This window comes from Rhopalosiphum padi, chromosome 2 (assembly GCF_020882245.1).
Source record: "Rhopalosiphum padi isolate XX-2018 chromosome 2, ASM2088224v1, whole genome shotgun sequence".
NCBI lineage: Eukaryota > Metazoa > Arthropoda > Insecta > Hemiptera > Aphididae > Rhopalosiphum > Rhopalosiphum padi.
In genome coordinates, this window is record NC_083598.1 from 72,904,643 (window position 1) to 72,925,925 (window position 21,283).

General features: G+C 25.8%; 1 protein-coding gene across 2 annotated transcripts in view; it reads right to left on the reverse strand.

Annotated features, from left to right (window-relative positions):
• Positions 1-21,283, reverse strand: part of LOC132923491 (uncharacterized) — a 118,994-nt gene that overhangs the window by 95,756 nt on the left and 1,955 nt on the right. For both annotated transcript variants that reach the window (XM_060987526.1, XM_060987527.1), the window contains exons 2-4: positions 19,677-21,150; positions 17,290-17,930; positions 846-1,197 (exon numbers count right to left, since the gene is read on the reverse strand). In XM_060987526.1, the coding sequence (XP_060843509.1) occupies positions 846-1,197; positions 17,290-17,930; positions 19,677-21,096 (2,413 nt within the window). In that variant the 5' untranslated portion in view covers positions 21,097-21,150. The remainder of the gene's footprint in view (positions 1-845; positions 1,198-17,289; positions 17,931-19,676; positions 21,151-21,283) is intronic.

Below are 21,283 nucleotides of genomic sequence, written 5' to 3' on the forward strand. Positions count from 1 at the left end.
AGTTATTACTTATCAATTATCATAAATATAATTAATCAGATACCGCTAACTGCTAAGTGTTTACCGGTAACACGTGGAATGTGGATTATTGAACGTTACAAAAGTATGACACAATTTCTAAATTTCACCCATTATTATATATAATATTGCAAATTTGAATAAACTACCATAAAACTTCCATAATATAAAATATGGATGAGCCATGAGTATGGCCTATTCAGAATCCGCAGTCATAATGGAACTAAAAAACTACCCTATCAAATAAGGCCATTGCAATAGAGTACCGCAAGCACATAATCCGGTGGCGTATCCAAAGATCGACCAGGAAATCAACATTTTTTTTATGTCTCATGATACGAAGGGTTCCCCTTCGCATACCACATTGATCAACTTCTAGAATATTTATTTTTCTTAAAGTACCTATAATCTATTCATCTTTATTTTATCCGGCGATACTAATTTTACAAATCAATTGTATTATACACAAATGTAAGCTATATAAACACCGGTTAGCCGGAGGTTTGTGGGGGGTTAAGGCGTAATATGTATAGGCATAAGTAGCTTAGAACTATAAAAAAAAATGGACTGATTATAGAAAGGTCCAAAGACCAACACTGTTAGAAAGAGATAGCATATAATAAGTTAAGACCGTCTATACCCAATTAATATCGAGAGAACAACAAAAATAATAACATTTTTTAGAAAAAGATACACTTTAAGTCCCGTTGAGTGCACAGGTATTGACTTTCTAACAGCGTTGGTTCTTGACAACCTATAGCTGGGTATACTATATAGGAGACGCGCAGTCCATAATATATTATTATACCTATGATATAGGTACTCACCGTGGGCGTAGGGCGGCGGTGGTGGTGGCGGTAGCGGCACCGGTTGTTCATGTTTGCCACCGATGTTGTCGGAAGCGTCGGAAGAGGCCCCGTTAGCCTGAGTTAGCGGCGGCGGCGGCGCGGAAAACGCACTGCTGTACGGGGCACCGTGGTGATGATGATGGTGATGGCGTCGGTGGTGCGACGGCGGCGGCAGTGGCGGCGGCGGTGGATGGTGGTCAGCGCCGGACGAACCAGGTGGTTGCATGCTGGACAATGCGGTCAGGGGCGCGTACGACGGACGCGGAGCCGCTGGTTGCTGTTGCTGCTGCGACGGCACGGGTACCGACGACGCTGGCTGCTGTGAAACCGTCTGTAATCGGAAAATGAAAAAGAAGTTTGAAAAACCAATACAATAATATAATTTTAACTACAATTAAATAGTCGTCCAACGGACAACATCCGACCGTGTTTTAAAAACTTTATCCGTAAACGAAAAATATATCATATTATAGTACAGGTCAGAGTGTAAAGGTACAAATAGGCGTGTACAGCTGATAAACATTTTACGTCCAACGGGCAACGACAGACGACGCATGTTAAGAGTAGTTAATTTATATTACATGACGAATTGATGACATAATATTACGTCTGTATGAATATGAATAAGTATTGCCGATAATATATGAGTATATAGTATAATGAATAAGCAAATAAAAACAGAAGATTTATAAATTATACTTAAGCTTGAATATTATTATAAATGTATAAATATATCGATATATGCGTCTGTTTACTAGTGATAAAAAAATTGTTTAATCTTCATCGTATCCTTTTATCTACACAAATTATTTTATATTAACACGACAAAATAATTTTATTTAATGATAAGAAAACTAGATAAATATTTTTGTTTAAACTACGCTTTTTGCTTTTTATAGACATCTATTCTTTTTTAACTGACGTTACTTTTTAGCATTTAAAGTATCAAAACCAATAAACAAAGCAAAGACTTGATTTGCGTATACAGTGTATACTACACACACACGCATGTGCAGTGTGCACCATAACACAAATTTATTAAAATTATATTTTATTCTAAAGAATATTTTTGTAGGTAATTTTACAAAATCCATTTTTGTTAAAAAAAATAAATAATTACATAATTATTTAAATCAATGAATTTAAATTTAAATAATTTCTAAGTGAAAAAAAAATTAATTAAATTGAATTTACAAAGACTTATGATTTTTTTTTTTTATAAGATTTAAAAATGATATTAAAATACACATAAACCATTTCTATAGATTGAAATTTATACTCAAGGACTCGTGAAAAAATAATTTTTTTAATGTAAAATAGTTTTTTATAGAATTACATTTTTTGAGTAAACCAAATATCACTTAAAATCTTTTTCTGAAGATGAATTGTTATTTTCAAATAGATTAATAGTTAAAACATCAGTGTTGATACTTTTTTTAAACCTGTTAGTGTTTTTAGATATGAAAATTAACTCAATATAATTACATGAATAAACAATAGTTAAACATAATTTTCGATTTTTTTGATTTAAATTATACTTAAAAATATAATTACATTTTTAAATTATATACTACAAATTGTCAATATAAATATATATAAATTCACATCTAATTTTAGATGTTAATAATTTAAAACAATATATAACTATTTAAAAACAATTTTAAAATTGAATAATGATTAGTGATTTAAGTAAAAAAAATATTCATAGACGAGGACATGGGGTGAACCAGACCGTTAACCGTTCATAATATATATGCATATCTACTAATATATAAAACATAATATTTATTTGACAACGATAAACAACAATATCACTGGCACGGTGTGACCTTTTCGAAATTCAACACAATCACATCATAAAAGTATAAAAGTAATAATATAAAGTAATAAAATTTAATATCCGAATGTTTAGTTATTTAGTATGTTATATTATTCTTATAATCGTATGACACGTACCTATCGTCCGATATTTTAAGTCCAAGTATTATAGACTTAAAATATAAAAATTAATAAGTATAATTATTTTCAATAAAAAAATACAATTTCATAAAAATAACCCCAAGAATAATATTTAATTAATTTAAATGTACATATTTCATTATCAAAAAAATAATTATAAAATTATAAAATAAAATTGTACAAGTAACATAATACCTATAATATACATAGGCGGACATCGGGGGGGGATCGAAAGTAATATGTTATACTTGTGTATTGAAAGGGGATGGGGATCACTTTACATTGAATTATTATAGCCCCCCCCCCTAAAAATGCAATTAAATGTCCGCCTATGATAATATATGAATCATTACATATTAAAATACACCTAAAATTTAATGTATCTAAATAAAATATCAATATGTACAGCGCTTTACCATTTATTTTCAACCCAAATTAATTATTAATCATATCTTGTAAAAATAGATATAAATAACAATAGTTATCGATAGATCATAATAATTGTCATTTATCACATAAAACAACTTATCATACTTTGTTGTATATTATTAAGAATTGGCATAACACAAATCACGATAAGATTATTCAAATAAGTTTCATCGCCCATTTATTACTTTTTATGAAAATGCAGGGATAAAGATACACCTACTAAGAGAAAACTTCTCAAATGTTGTTCAATAGTATAGCAATTACTTAACGTTGTCTGATACAGTCTTAACTCTACCAAAAATTAATTATTTTTAATAGAAACCATTTTGTAGCAGCCTCAGTGTTAACTTCAATTTTTACATACCTATTACATGTATTTCAATATGTTAAATGTTCATTATAAAATTAATAGTGCACCTAATACAAAGTAATTAAATGATTATAAAACGTTTTAATATAAAAATTAATTAATAATTAGTATGATTGCTGTATTTGATTAAATAAAATATAATACACTAAGTAGCTGTATAGTAAATCGTATATACTAGAAGCACAATCGCCGCCTATATAGATTACTGATAAAATAAATAAACATAATACAGAGCTTATCGAATATTGACAGTATGTTTACTGAATTTTTAAAACATTTAATTTAAAAGTGGAAAACGAAATCGATGTCTTAACGTCACTAAACAAATTGAAAGACAAAAGTAAACGAAAACAATGGCGTACTCCTTAAAACGTTTTACTATAACTATATTCTCGGGAAATAGCGGCACACGTCGTTTCTCCCTATTTTCATTCCCGGCCCTGAACCCCCTCATTCGTCCGATCCTTTCGGCGAGTGCCTTATGCCGCGCAAATCGATTTTCTGTCGTCTTTAAGCCAAAGTTATCGGCGGATAGGTATAAACGTCAATGAGGTCGAATGACCAGTGGTTGGTCGTATAATGAAATGTGTTCACTATATTACACAGACATAAACACACACACACGTAAATATAGAGGGTAGGAATCAAATGGTACACCTATTACCAAATACCCATATATTATCGATTTCGTATGTACATACATGTCGTAATATGTAAACGTTTATAGAACAAGCGATCCCAGTCAGCTGAGTCGGCTGCAGTGTGGCGAAAAAAGACACGACCCTAAACAATATTATATATAGTACATTTTTACGCAAAACCACGAAAATGTGTAACCTAACCCTTTCAAAATTCCAAACCAATTAATTTGTTGCGTTTTATACGTATATACGTACTCGCGTGTCTAAAAGTTCCCCTTCTGTTTAATTTTCTGTCGAAACCTATAAGTGCGTAAGTAAGGTTTTGACTGATATTTTAATGCACTAGATTAGTGCTCTACGCCAAAACTTCCAATATAATATATACTCGTATTATGATATTAATGGTAATAAGTAATAATAAATTTTGTGCGCCAAATCGGATTTCGTTTAAAAAATGGCTGCGTTTTAAAATATCAATGGCGATAATTTAAATTCAGTATGAAAGATAAACAAGCACATAACAGAATCTATAATCGTAAGAATATTCACAAATACAATATATCATTTAAATTGTAATTCATAAAATATTAACGCAGTTGAAATAATTTAAGATAAAATTCTATAATTTTACAAGATCAGTTAACTTTAATTTAATGGTTTTTAAATTGTCAAATAACTAAAACAATAAATTAATATGAAGCAAAATGTTGGTACTAGGTAGGTACTAATACGAATACAGTTTTATTCATTATTTGAAGTCTAAATATAAATTATAACCATTAACAAAATTCATTAATTTTATCAAAATAGAAAAATTATACATAATTGAGAGACAAACACTAAAAGTTACACTATAGTAATAGTAAATAAATGTCAAATTGTAATTGAAAATCCAAATATATTTAAATTCTGAACAGTAAATGTAATGATTTTATTAATACAATTTTGAATATTCACACCTGAGATTTAAAAATTTAATACAAGATTCATAAACTGTTATTACTGGAATTAATAAATTAAGTTGGCACTTTTAAATATAGGTAATGTATTTGGTACAAATTAATTTAACCTGCCATATTACTAATGGTAAAATAAATTACTTTAATATCAACATATATATATTATATAACATAGATACTTAATAATTCAGACTGACAAACCATCTTCGCTTAGAATCGTATGCAATGATGCATCATTGAATTCAAATAAAACGCATACATTACTGCACTAGTAACTTACTCAATGACGAGGTACATTCAACATCTACAGTATATACTGTACAGCAGAATGTTTACCTACTTCCCCTTTTTAAATATTTTGCAATAAAATAAATAGGTAAATAATCTGCAGGTACAAAATTGTGATTTGAAAATAAACAAAACCAATTATTCATTAACGAATGGAGAAAAAAACTCTTAAAATTATAATTTAGTAAATAAAATTATGGTTATTTGAAGTAATTTTTAGTTACTAAATTTTTAACATTTTATAAACTTTATTAAAAATAAATAAATATCTGTATCATATTTACTATACTTCTATATCTTTATATAGTTTTTAAATTTAAATTAATATATTTTTGCAGTGAATACTGTATATTTATTTAATAAAGTAGTTAATAAAAAATGCACAACTCGCACAGCAGCCAAAAAAGTTTTTATGTATCTCCATTTAACGAGTTATAAAACATCCAGACTTTCAAAATGTATATAAGTAAGACACTAAGTGTATTATTTTATAGTTAGGTAGGTTTATTTTTTTTATTATGTACTCATACATACTATCTATCATATCTCAAAGAAAAATATCTTTAACTTGCTTTCTATATAATAAAATAAAAACAAATTTCATGTTAAACTATACATCTACCAGTAGGTAGGTACACCGTACACACCTATATATTGTTCTAATAATTATTTTTAACAATTTGAGTGTTATTACTTTATTAGTATACAATATTATTTGTCAACATTTTAAACAATAATAATGAACTAATTAGTGTAATAAGTCAAGTGTATAACTGCCTAAAATAATACATTAAGACGTATTTAAAAGCAAAAACGGCATATATATTTAATTTCCTCTATTTAATATAAAATATACATATAATTACGTCAAATTATTTCATTTTCCGGCTAAACAGAAAATAAACTGTGACGTTATAAAATAACGTTACCAACGTTCGAGTTGAAAGTGTTAACTTCTCATTTCATTTGGAATAGCATAGGATAGAATAAGTATATAAATTGAAAAAAAACTTAATATACAAGTAGAATAAATAATATCATAAATTATAAATATATTATAATCAATTGTAATGTTATATGTAATAAAGTAAAATAAACCCACCATAATTCATATCATAAATATATAAATATTAATTTTATAAAATAACTATTTTAATGATTCTTCCATAATTATCAAAGAGAATTCAATATATATATATGTTGTAACAACAAATAAAATCGTATACATAAATCGCCGTAATCGGATTGTTTTAATTAAAAACGAAAGCTACCAAACGACTAATGTTTAACCAATTGCGGTGTATATTTTAATGAAGTGGTGCAGGCGGTAATAATATCTGAAATTCAATAAGAGTTAATAAACATATTATGTGGTCTTTTGAATATAACAAACATTCACTTTAAAAATAAAACAATCATGTATTAATAACAATACAATAAAAAAAACCATTTTAATGCGCGAATCAGTGTAGATCAAACATTAAATGAAAATTGCTATGTAGAGATATCAGATAATATAAATATTAGTAAACTTTACGTTGAAAAAATGTGTATAAAATATCTATAATAGGCTACGGATAACTTTAATAGCTAAATAATCTGAATATATAAAAAATAGTTCTTTTTTCAACACAATGCCATACTTATTTAAAGGTAAAGCAACAAATATTTTAAAATCATATTTTCTTATGCTATAGTTATATTGTCAGCAAACATCAACAATATTATTATTCGTAGTATAATGAACACTAAGAAATCAAATTTCGCAAAAAATAATAACCTTGACCTCCTTAATATAATAATTTATATGATGAAACAGAAATTTAATTATGTGATTATTAGACCCAAAGTGATAATGAAGTGCTTTTGATGCATTTACTAATTGTAAGTACTAACCATAAATAAAAACTAGCAACAAAATCGTTAAATTTATAAACATGGGATTCTCGGGACACCCCTTGAGAACAGCGTTGAAGTATTTATTAAAAATGCTAATTAGTATACGTCATTATTTACAATTTATTAATCAACAATACTAGGTCAAGACAAAATATATTTAATTTACTACAAGAAATCGCTAATAAGTAATAACAAATGTTATAACTTATTATAATTTATAAAGTAATTAGTTGCTAAAACTGTGTTAAATATAATACAGTTGGATTCCCTTAATATAATTTCGGTTATCTTAAAAATAATAACTGTATAAAAATTAAAAGTACACAGTTAAAAAAATTATCTGATACATAAAAAAGTAAGCATTAAAGGTCTATATTTTAAATAGTAATTATATAATATTTAAATAATTATAATTTTGAGACAAAAACGATGCAACAGGTCAATCTGTCTTGAATGAAAATGGCACCAATTATATTGTTACATTAAACATGATCGTATTTTTATTACTTACTAAATTATATCTGTGTTATAGACTGTAATACTTAGTTAAGCTATATAAAATTACGGGAGTATAAATTGTAATCCCCTCTACTCAGTGTTACAAAAATAAAAAAAAGTTTAAAAAAATATATGATATATATATATATATAATATATATGCTGAAGACTCGGCATAATTTGTAAAGAAACATCGCCAACGTTTGTATCCGTCTTATGCTTTAAATTTTTCACGCAACTCAGCCCTATCAATCAACGCATAAAACTAAATAATTTTGAGACGATAATTAAAAAATCACTACAAAAAGCAAAACTCTCACCTAACATAACACTTCACTCAACAAAATATACTAAAGCAAATTCATAATTCATAAATACACTCGCCTAAAAAAATTAAATATAAGTTTAAAATTAAGAACATTTTCCTTGTTAATTATTATTTTATAATTTATTTACTAATTTATAATAAATGATTATTTTTATAACAGTGTACAGTATTAATACGTTTGATAATTACATCGAATAATATTCAAAAATATATTTTTTTTTATTGATCTTATTAACAACTCAGCAGCAAAGGCCATTAGTCAAAAACAAATTATTTTACATAATGTTCCAGTGTATTTAAATTCAATGTTTGATAAGTTTTTTTTTAAGTTTAAGTGAACCCAATAAGGGTATTTGTATTTAGACTTTAATGAACAATTGTCCACACTGTACACAGAGAAACACTATTTTTAAACTATTTTCGTAAATCCTAAGAAATTCAAAACGTACCTATTTAATATACGTTTATGTAAGTTAGGTTTAGCTATTATTCATATAGTTTAATTTATTTATTTATGAATATTACAAACTGAAATTAATCATATCATATATAATAATATGTAAATTATATGAATTACACCGAATTCATGAATGAATAACTTAAATATTTTCTAAATTTCCTTTTAATTATAACTTATAATTTATAAGTACAAATTATAAGTTTAAAAAAAATACGTGTTTGGCGTCACGGTCTTCCAAAAGCGTTGTGCACATTATTAAAAAAAATGATAACTTATCAGGACCTAGGGTCTAGACTCTAGGACATGCCTTTAAAACCGGAACTGTCCCAGTCAAACTGGGAATAATGGCAAACCTACTGATAAGGGTTAACGATTCCACAATATTAACATTAAATACCAAATCCCTGATAAACGGCTGACAATTCAATATCACATTTTTTTTTATATATAAATTGTCGCCTTTTTAAAAATCAAAGCACCCTGAAAATATGATTTAGAAAATCATTTTTAAATTGATTATAAATTTTGAAATCCAAGGGATTTAAAATTATGTTTAGCTCTATATGATGTTATATCACGAACCTTTTTACGCCGTTCTAATGTACGTATATGTATATGTTTACATTATTATTAAAAATAACATTTACACATTCACTATTCATCATATTTTACATTACATATCAAAATAAGTTTAATGGGAATTAGTGAATATAGCACACTTGCACACTGTATACATACTATCACTTTAAATTTTCTTTGTAATAAACTTTTTTTTAAGAAGGGTCTTGTCGATTTCATTCAATTTATATATCTAAATTTATTATGCATTTCAGAGTTCACGTATTTAATAACAATAATGTTACTAACTTCATTAAATCTGTCATGTTTGTTTTCCGAATTATGGGTAACATATATGCTAAATATCTTATTTAAATGATAGGTTATGAATTGGATGATAAAACTTTCCCATTCGAATTTTTGTAAAAAAAGTAAAAAATTAAGTAATATGTAGGTGACCTACATATACACCTACACCTATTATGATACGTAATTTACAATAAAACTAGTAATGTACACATTTTCCACTCAAAAAAAGTTTGATAAAATCAATAATACCTAATAAAATAATACTTCTATGCCTATAAGAATATTAGAATATGTTAAACATTTTTTTAAACAGTAATAAAATAAAAAAATAATAAAAATATGTTTTATTTAAAATTGTGACCAAATTTATGAAGACCAAGCTTGTTTTATGAACACTCGGTAAACCTTGAAAACATTCGTCTGATATTTTACTGATTTATTGATACTTATTAAGTACTATTAAAAAGCTATAAAAAGAACTATTCAAAGGTTTTATATATTATTATTATATAAAAAAGACTATAATAATGACATTCAAAGTGACATGTAAAGTCAAAATAATCGTACACGATGAAAATTTTCAATTAAATATAAAAATGTTACAGTATTATTCTTAAACATTATTTTATATGGTATGTATACAATAATTATACTTTATTTAAATACAAATAATAGTAAGTATAGAAATCCTAAATGTTCCTATAGTTGAATTTTATAATCGCTGATAAAATAATAAATCAAGTTGTATTATGGTCATACCACAAATTTTTATAAAACAAATGTATTTGTTTACAGTTAGAAATGTATGAAAACATTTATTTCTAATCAAATTTACTAAGGATTTATTTTAAATAAATTTAATTAAAAAATCAGAATTTTAGATATAAAAATAAATGAATAATACTACAGTTTAAAATAATTAACGTGGGAATTTTTTAAAGAAAGCGCAAGAAGAATAAAATCTATAATATAGATTCTGTATTATGTGTTACCTTTTATGCATACATATTTAAAATCCAAGAATTTTCAAATATTTTACAAGCCACTTTGAATGTAACTAACCGTAAACAATGTATTCAGCAAACAAAAGATGAATAGATTAAGCATACAATTTTCACAATACCAAGAACATACACAATTTATGTTACCAAAAAGAAATGTAATTAAAAATTAATAGTTCATTAATTCTGATAAATCTTCAAAGAATAGGCTATAATAATATATAAGTATGTTATTAGCTGAGAGCTGACACACAGTATCAATTTAATTATTTAATTAGTGCTCTTTAACCACTTACATATTTATTGTAAATAAAATTAATTCAAAAGAAATTAAAATTATTATGTAATATTTTTAACGAAAAAACGCATGTAAAATATAGATAGTAATTTATTAATTCATAATGATACAAGTAATCTCATATGCAAATTGTGGTTTTTTTAAATTAAGATCAACTATTTGGATTTGTATTACAGAGTAAAGCGCTAAAGCTACAAATTGTATTAAAATATAATATATGTGACTGGTTTTCCAGTATAACAACCAACAAATCTCTTCAACAGTTAAGTGCACTTAAAATGCAATTCTTGTAATTACTACATTCCGAGCACAAAAATAACACATTGTAATATTATGAAGTGTAATTACGCAGTCATATATTATTATTTAACGATTATTTATTTGGTATAGATATTTTATGCATAATTTAATATACTTGAAGAAAAACACAGTTCACTAATAAAATTCAATACTTTTATTCAGAAGAACCAACAAATTAATCAATATTGCATGTTTGCATGAAAAAAACATAAAATTATAAAACTTGATGATACTTTACAAAAATGTACATAATATAAAGATTTTAAAACTCTTAACCAAAATAAAAATGTTTTTTTCTTGTCTACAATAATCCAGCTTTTTGATAAAAATCAATGCTCTAAAAGTTTGAATGAACTACAGTCTAGACCAGTCTTACTCAACCTGCAGCCCACGAATTGTTTTATGTGGCCCAAAAAGAACTCAATTAATTGATGCAAAAATGTACTTTTCAATAGAAATATCTCAATATCAAAAATCACGTTAATTTAAAATAAATATTTAATTCTTTTATGATAAATTATCAAATGTTATAATATTATAAACTATAACATTATATAAATGTATTTAAATATTTTTTTTCAATTCACCCTTTTCTGTTATTTTCGACTTACGGCACATACAATAATTTAAAATATTTCATGTGACAAAGGTTGAGTATGACTGGTCCAGATTAGAATTTGAAGAGTAGACAAATAATATTTATTATTTTCCAAAATGATTGTCTGCAAAACATAACTTATGTTTTTCCACAAATATGTTACATTCAATTTAATTATACTCCAAAAATAAAAATAATTACATTTTTTTAACATTGTGTAAACCCAATATTTCTTGTAAAATGCTCTAAGGATTATAACAATTAATTTTTTGTTTTAATTCAAATTTATTAAAATATAAAATATAGGTATTTTATAAGGGGCTTTTTTATTAATGTTCGGAATTTTTAAATAGATAATTTTTATTTAAATTAGTATTAAGTGCTTATTAATTAATATGTCATTAAATCACAACCCACTATTAATACTACAACCTAATTAGTTAAAAAACTAATTTAAAATAAAAATTAGAATTCATTAAGAAGTTTGTTAAGATCATTATACATTATCGTGTTAATTTAAAATATTATTTAAATCCTTTTTCAATTTCAATTGTTTATGGTTTTTAAAAACTACTATTGGTATATTAGCTACATTTAATCTGCTATAAGACCCGTTTCGCATTGTATGTATTAATTCAAACCGAAGACCATAAACCAGTCGCGGCACATGTATCTACACACGAGCACACACACTTGCACGCGTGTGCAATCAAACATGTTAATTAGTTTATGATAATCAGTTCCTATTAGTTGACACAGAGGAGGGGAAGTAGGTGCCCCTGTTCCAACGAATTAAACGTCAATTACTCGACGATGTTGTTATTAATCAAAACTGTAAAATAAACATTTATGTACACACAGTGTAAATTAAAATCCTTGGTGTGTAAGTCATTATTAATTCGAGTAAAAAAAAAACACGAAATATTCATCTTTATTTTACGTGAAGAGATTTAGAAAACAATTCATAAGGTACACGCCATTTGAATGTTTAGGATTCGATTTTGATTTCGCGAGAAAAACGGATATCCGAAAACAATTTTTGTATGCACAACCACAGGATGCCTCGGTAAGCTACACGACTACGACACCAGTGTAATGTTAAAAAAGGTCATCGACCTTCCCCGGACAACCACATCGACCCGAGTCACTGTAGTACGTATATATCCGTAAACGCGGTAATGCCCAATATACGACAATATGGTCTAAGGGTTCCTACGACGTCAGTAACATTGGGGATAACACTACATATATGACTAATCATAACAATAAAATCAAATACCTAATTTCTTATAATATTAGTGTAATATTCTGTGTGAAGCTCAGATGTAGGTCCACAGCAGTACTGATTCAATTGTTCAACGTCTTTATTCAGTGTAAAAATAACCGTATAAAATATAAGTTAAATTAAATTAAGAAAATGTCGATACAAAAGAAGTTATTTTAAGTATTTTAAACAACATTCTAATTCTAATCAAAATTAAAAACAACCAAATAATCATATTTTAGTGTTTCTTAGCCATTTTTACGTGCTACTATTTTCTAGAATTTATTATTATAACACTAAATCATAAAAATATTGCATTACATCTAAACTTAATAAAGTAAAAAGATATAAATTGAGGTAAATCGTAATTTTCTCAAAAAGCTAGATAGAATAAATAATATACCAAAATAAACTTAAAATACGAAACTATTAACAAATTATTGAAAACAGTAATTATAATAAAAAAAAATGAATTATTAAACCCATAAAAAGGTCAAAAAGTGTACAAAGATCGTTCTACGTTTATAATATAAAATACATCTGTGTACAACTTATATTTTAGTTTATTAATTATTTATTAGTAATAGGCTTTTTAAATTATTATTCTTAGGACTCTGACATATTATTTTTAAATGTAAAAAATAATAATGATAGTACTGTAAATAAATAAATATTCTTTATATAAACGATAAACTTTTAATCATATTTTAAAATTAGAACAACAGCTCTGGTTTTTTAATAAACATGATAGGAAAATTAATAAATATTATTTAAACTCAATTAAAACTTTAACATATTATAAATAAATACGATTTAATATTATTTAATTAATTATAATTATAATAATAATAATATGTATTTATATTTTTATATTATGTGAAACAAATACATAATATGTGAAAAATGTCGAGAAGAACGAGAGAATCCCTCCGATTATGGTAAGTGGTGAAAATAATTCCAAACTTTAAACTTTGACACAAATATTAAAAGGCTTATTTTTTCAATAATAATAGACATAACGTTATGTGTAACAATAATAATTATAACTTATTTATTCTTTATGTGTCTATTATAATCGTTTTTTGACTTTTGGTCCATTCCTGGGCAATTAGGTAGGTAATTACATTAAAAAGCAATTACACTATTTATATCGTACATATTTGTTTCACAATTGTAAATGCTTGTATACAATATATAATAAATATTTTTAATTTTTTAACACTCCAAGAACGAAATTTTACTTAGAACTTTCTTTTTAAACACAAACAAACTTCGCCGAGTATCCATTTCGTCCATAATGTCTTATAGAAACTATAAACTTAAAGACAAATTCACGAGACAATACACCCGCAAGAAGTCACAACTCACAAAGTTTGAACATTTCAATTAGTAAAACGTTAGTCAAAGATAATTTTTCCACAAAGCTGTAGTGGTTCTTATTTGTTTCTAGTTTTTAGAAATACGTTTGAATGTAAATATAATATAGAATATATTCATATAATATATTATACAGTATAGTATAACCGTTATGATTACTAATATAGGTACCTATATTACCACGTAAAACGATAAAAAAATCAATTTTCTTAATTTTTTCACTTTTGATTATTAGAGAATGTTTAAAAAAAATGTCTTTGTATACAACTTCTTATATATTTAATAAACAAGAAAACATCTGTATTTTCAATAAAATAATGTCTAACGATCTTTCGTATATTTGATAAACTATACGAGTAATTAGTTTGTAAACATAATTTAACCCTTTTTATGTTTTCCTCTTCTTCTTTACTAAAAGGGATAATTTATAACAGTGCTTAACCAATGCTAACCGATTTCGACTTTACTATCCTGCCGCAGGTGGTTTTTAACAAACAAAACCAAGGTGCGCCAAAAGGGCGCCTTTAACTATTTATAAAGACATGTGTGTATGAGACGGCTTCGCAAAACAACCATAAACATTTACATCAATATTGCAAAAACATTAGAAATATTGAGAGCAAAATTTGGTACATGAAATATATTAAAAAACTATACCTCATTAGAATATTTAACACAAATAAGGCATATGTTATTCATATTATATTCAGAGTTATATTCAATACATATACTACAAAAACTACCAAACTCATAATAACAATTAATATTATGTTGAAATACTTCAAATATAGTAAATAAATATATTTATACATCCATAGTACACTTTAAAAATCCCTATTTTTTTTTAAGTATCTACTCAGCATTATTTTTTGATGATTGACCATGGGCTATAATAATTACCTATTTAATTATCGAGAATAATTAATTTAATAATAATGACAGTTGAAAACACATTACACAAAAATCAGTAGGTTATGTATTTGATTCGAAATATAAAATAAGTTTAAATGATTAAAGGTTAGGTAAGGTTAGATTAGGTTTAATTTCGACGTAATAAGAAATGAATACACGTAGATATATTATAAGATTCTAATAAATAAAGTGAACTACTTTTATAAAACTATAAAAATTGATTTTATAAAAAAAATAAAAATTCTCCTGCAGTTCAGTTTAATATAATTCTTCAACAGACATTACTGTCGTACTATGAAGAGATTAAAAAATCATATTAAACACATTTTTTATTAAGCTATTACTAAAACTAAATAAAAATATATTTTACTTATTAGACTATTTTGATCTGTTATTTATTTATTAAGGTTTATTATTCATTAATGTCATTTAAAATAGTCAGTTTTATAATTACTCGTTGAGAAATTAAATAATATTAAAAATTATTTTTATTAAAATCCAATACTTTAATATTAATAATAATAACAGTTTACGAATTGTATAAATACATAAAAGATAAATGCGCATACAGTAGTATAGGCAGTATCATTTATAATTAACGCCTTAAATACTCTTATAGGTACATAATACATTACAAATGGTTAAAAATAAATATTTTACTGATTCCTTTGATTAGTTCAATATACTTAATTAATAAAGGAAATCAACCAAAAAATGTATAATTTAATTAGAGAAACGTAAATTGTTTAGAAATCGTGCTAATATTTAAAATTAAATTTTAATACAATTATGATTTACAAGTTATTCAGTATAATAACGATTAATTTCAACCCTCGAAAAGTTACTAGCAGTGATTACGTTGAGTAAGCTTTTAGAACACATAATGAACTTGGAAGTAGGAGTTTTTAATTAATAACAAACAAACGGAATGCTTAAACAACAAATCAATGTATGCTTAGAAACATTAAAAACACTTTTAAGTATCGTTCTTAAACAATAATAATTATAATACTATATTACTTTTAACATTATAAACCTAACTTTTACAGGCATATAACAAAGTAATCTAGATACACAACGTATTTATAACAAAAATTCAACAATTAAAGAAAACCAATTGACAATATTAAAAAACGAAAATCTTGAAAAAAATTTAAGAAATAAAAATATCTCAATATTTTTTTTTAATATAATTTTAATTATTAATTACGACTTCAATTACTTCACAAATCATTTTAATTATTCAAACGTGCGCAACAAATTTAATTTAAATTTTAAACCACGTCAAGGTATTAAGAAAGCAAATTGATCATTCTAGTTAAAATGTAAAGCACTAAAGTTAAGTTTTATATAAAAAAATACATTATATATCTATACTCAGCACAAAATTCTACAGGGAGGATTGTATCTAACTGTCGATTAATAGAAACATTTTGTTTTTTTTTTAATTTTTAAATTGCTTTGTAAAAAGTGATAAATAAAAAGCTCTGCGAGGGAAAGCTAATGACAACAATGGGACAATATTATAAGCCGGATGTTGTCGTTTGGCAAATAGTGAATGTGTGTAACGAGACAAGTGGGCGGACGAGGAAATAGACAAACAAAAACATAAAGCAAAAAAACGAATTATTTTCTTTGTCCCCTTGAAGTATTTTATCATTGTTTTGAAACGCTATAAACGAAAATGAGTGAAATTTATCACACAAATATCATATATATTATAAATAAACACAAACGACAAATTAAATCCCAGTGGTTGTCATTGAAACACATGTATTAAAGCCGTTTCGAATTATTATAAAAGTTAAATAACTATATTTATACGTTATATCTTCGTAATTATAACAATTAATACATAACTAATTGTATTCATGTTTCAAAAAATAATAATTCATAATAGGTATCTATTTAGTATTTAGTATAAAATTTGTGTATAATTGTTCATATAAAATACAAAATATGTTGAATATACTCACGTGATCAGCATGAAGTAGAGTTTCCGTGGCCACAGCTGTTGCTTCAGTTTGCGTATGGCTAGTACTAGATATCCGGTATTGAAGCCCAGATATGGTACAAAATTCCTCATGCCTCGTAGATCGAGTAGTACTATTAACGTACACACCAGTAGTGATTGTAACGTCTGTGTCCTGGTTAACGATAACAGCAAGTTGTGACGTTGGTGGAGGTACAATGGGTGGCAAAGGTGTTGGCTGAAGAGCTGTACGGACTGTGGACGTTCTATGCCCGTCGGAATCTTCATCTTCCGCATCATCTTCTGGCTCGGATCTTTCAGAAGATATTTCAGAACTAGTGGTAGATTTCTTTGAACAATCTTGTACTTTTGGAGGTGATTTTTTCTCTGTCGAATAGCTGGCTGCTAATATAGCGGATGCATTTAAACTTGCCATGCGTTTTTTTACAACCATATCTTTAAGATCCATAGTAACAGTATCTGCATTACGTCTTTTTCGCTTAGAACCACCTGTTGGTGAAGTGACTTCTTTGGAAGACCTTTCAGGTTCTTCCTCTTCGTCTGTACTTTCAGGCTCTGAAACTTTTGGTTGTTTTTTCGTACGTTTAGCAGATTTCGGTGGTTCATATTTTGCATCATCTATACCTGTAAAAGTGCATTTAATAAACCTCACTATTAGTATTTAAAATATTTTAAAATTAATATACTTTATAGTAAAGATTACAATATTTAATCAATTTATATTTTTAGACTTTGAAAAGAGACAGGGAGCTAGTTATTTTACAATTATATTCATTTCTTTTATTTCTGTGAACAACATTTCGACCTGATGTATCGATACTATTGTTACCTAAATAAAAACTCAAATTTTTAGAAACAAAATTAGTAATTTTAAAAAGTATTTTTTTAGTTTTTAGATATTTTTGAAAATTATTACGTGAGAAAAAACTATCAAATCTATCTAAACATTTTTCTTTTTACATTGTATTTTAAATACCTGAAAATTGAATAAAATCCTTTATTAAAAAAATGAATGTGACCAAACTAAATTTTTTTTTTAAATTTTTATAAATGAAACTCATGAGGAGCCTTGTATTGGGCTTGTAGATTATTCAAATCTTAGGTATAAAAAATTAGTACATAAAGCATTTTGAATAGTTTACTAATCATTGCTTATAAACAAACAATTATGTTGTAATTATGATTGTTTTAATTATTAAAAGAAAAATAAGTGAAGATATTGAATAAAACGTTCAAAATTGTATATAAACAATTTTAATAATACATAGGTAAATTAAATTAGTCATAATTTTCATATGTATAATAGCAAAAAAAAAAACCACTATATATGTTGAAAGTTTCACGTTTAAATCACTTTACGATTATTCATTTTTAAATTACATTAAAAAAATTAAATAGATTATCGAAACTTCTTTGCAAGAATTGAAAAATTTTTATTTTTATCTCTCAAAATAAATCTAATATTTTCTGTCACTAACAACATTCAAAGTTTAAAATTGGAGTATTTTTTAACAGTAAAAAATAACTTCACAAAAAAATGAATTAATTAATAAAAAAAATACAATTGTGATACCAATACATTCAACCTCACATTCAACAACCCGCTTAAAATCTTCAATGAGAATCGTGAAATTAAGAGCGTGAATTGACATTTGACAGCAGTAAACCACTTCATTAAATGGTACCTAATTATTAATTATCCAATTCACAGTCTTATTAATTTAAGTAATCAAATAATAGAATGAAACCCAGTTGATATTTGTAAATAACAACGAACAAAAATCTTTCTAATATCTCATTTACTTAGCCAATTGGCAATTAATATAGTTTTGAATTTGAATTTTGTATATTATCCATCTATTAATATGAATACCAATAATATATATATATATATTTTAAATACAAAGGTAAGTACAAAAATTAAAAATAATAACCTAATAAAATTGATTAATGTAATTATAATAAAAATAAATATACATTAAACATATCTATATTTACAAATAGTTAATAAAATATTATTTTTAATATTTATTGTATATAATACATATAACTATATAAGACTATGCCCATAACTAATAAATGTAGAAAAATTATTGGCGAATGTATTTTATCAATTTAATATATACATATTATAAAAAAAAAGCACTTAATTGATAACGGAATATTGAAGTGAATAAATAAAATTATAGAAACAAACAAAAACAACCAAACATTATTTTTTGTTTAAAATATTTAATGTGTAACCCTTTAAACTCATCTATTTCCTATTATTTCAAAATTTATTTGGTTTATTTTTATGCAAATTGTAAATTTATTTATATTATTTTCAATCGCTTAGTACTAAAACTAAATAAACTTCATAAATGTTACCTGATGACGAGCTGTTAGTAGAACTTGTATCATGCATATCCCAATGTCTTCCGACACTTTTTAAACCTGGAGTTGTCCTTTTCGACGTTCTTTTTCCTTTTCTAGCCGGAATTTCCACATCTGATTTTTTTTTACCTTTTTTAGAAGCCACATTTATTGTAGTAGCTGCAGAGGCTGCCATTGCGTCAATCAGTGCACTTTTACTTTCATTCTCGTATAAACAATGAACTTTGGCTATGGCATTGAGAGATGCTACTCTAGGTCTCTTGGCCACAGGTCTACCTTTTACTTTGGTCTTTGCTGCAACTTTTGTTTTTCCTTTTGATTTAATTTTATCTACTGCTAATAATTTCTTTTTTTTTTCAACTTTAACCGGTTTTGTTACAGATTTTTCAATTTTCTGTTTTTCTTTTTTTTCTTTTTCTGATTTTTGTTTTTCATTTTTTAGTTTTTCAACTTTTTGTTTTTCAGTTTTATGTTGATCAGAATTTTGCTTTTCGGTACTTTGGTTTTCAGTGTTATGTTTAGATTCTTTTTTTACAGGTGCTATATCTATCTTTTCATTTTCTTCTGTTTTTACCGAGTAAGGCAATTGGCTAACTGATATTTCTTTAATTTTTATACAAGTATTATCTTGTCTGATTGTTATAGTATTACAAACACTCCCATCAAAATCGCAAACTGGACCATTTTTTAATTGAAAAACTTGTAATAGAGCAACATCGTCCGGGTTTTCGTCTTTTACTACGTCCATACATTCTATGGTCGGATTGTCGTCTATCTTCTTAGCTGAATTTATTTTTACCTTATTCTTAGCAATAGCTTTAGTTTTTTTTGGTTTATCTTTTTTATCTGACTTAATCTCCGCGCGTGATTTGATAGAATCAACTTCATCTATACTCTTTTTTGTAGGTTTTGGAATAGGTTTCTTTTTCGTTTCTTTAACCTTCTTATCTTTTTGAACTTTATCTTTGGATTTCTTTTCTTCTTTATCATCAGACTTTTTTACAGGTTTTTTAGTTTTTAACTCGGTTTTTAATAACTTGTCAACTTTTTCACTATTTCCAGAGCTAGAATTTTTTCCTTTTTTAACTGCAGGCTTTTTCACGGGTTTTGTTAACAATTTTTCTTTTAGCTTTGGTTTGGTAGATTTTTTTACCAAATCTTTTTTTTCGTCCGAATCTTCAGTTTCTTTTTCATTTTTTTTAATAACTTTGGCCGTTTTAACATTTTTTGGTTCAATTTTTAAAGTTTTTTGAGATAAAGTGGGCTTTTTAACAGATTTTTTTGTCAAATTAATTGGTCCAGGAGGAGTATCACTTGCGTTAGAAGCTTTTTTTTGTTTTGTTTTAGAAGTAGTTGAAGTTGATTTTTGACTCTCGCCGCAGGTATTTATTTCTGTGCCTTTTCTAGAAGACATGCTGAATGTCTTGCAATACAGGCGTATTACACGATTACATTGTAATTTTTAAATCTGAAAAAAATTAAATTTTAATATTATTTACGAATAGTTTTTTATTATTAAGAATATATTTTAAAAATTAGATAAATATAATGTATTTAATGTGGCCTCATCTTGGGAAATAAACACTCCAAAAGTTTTAACC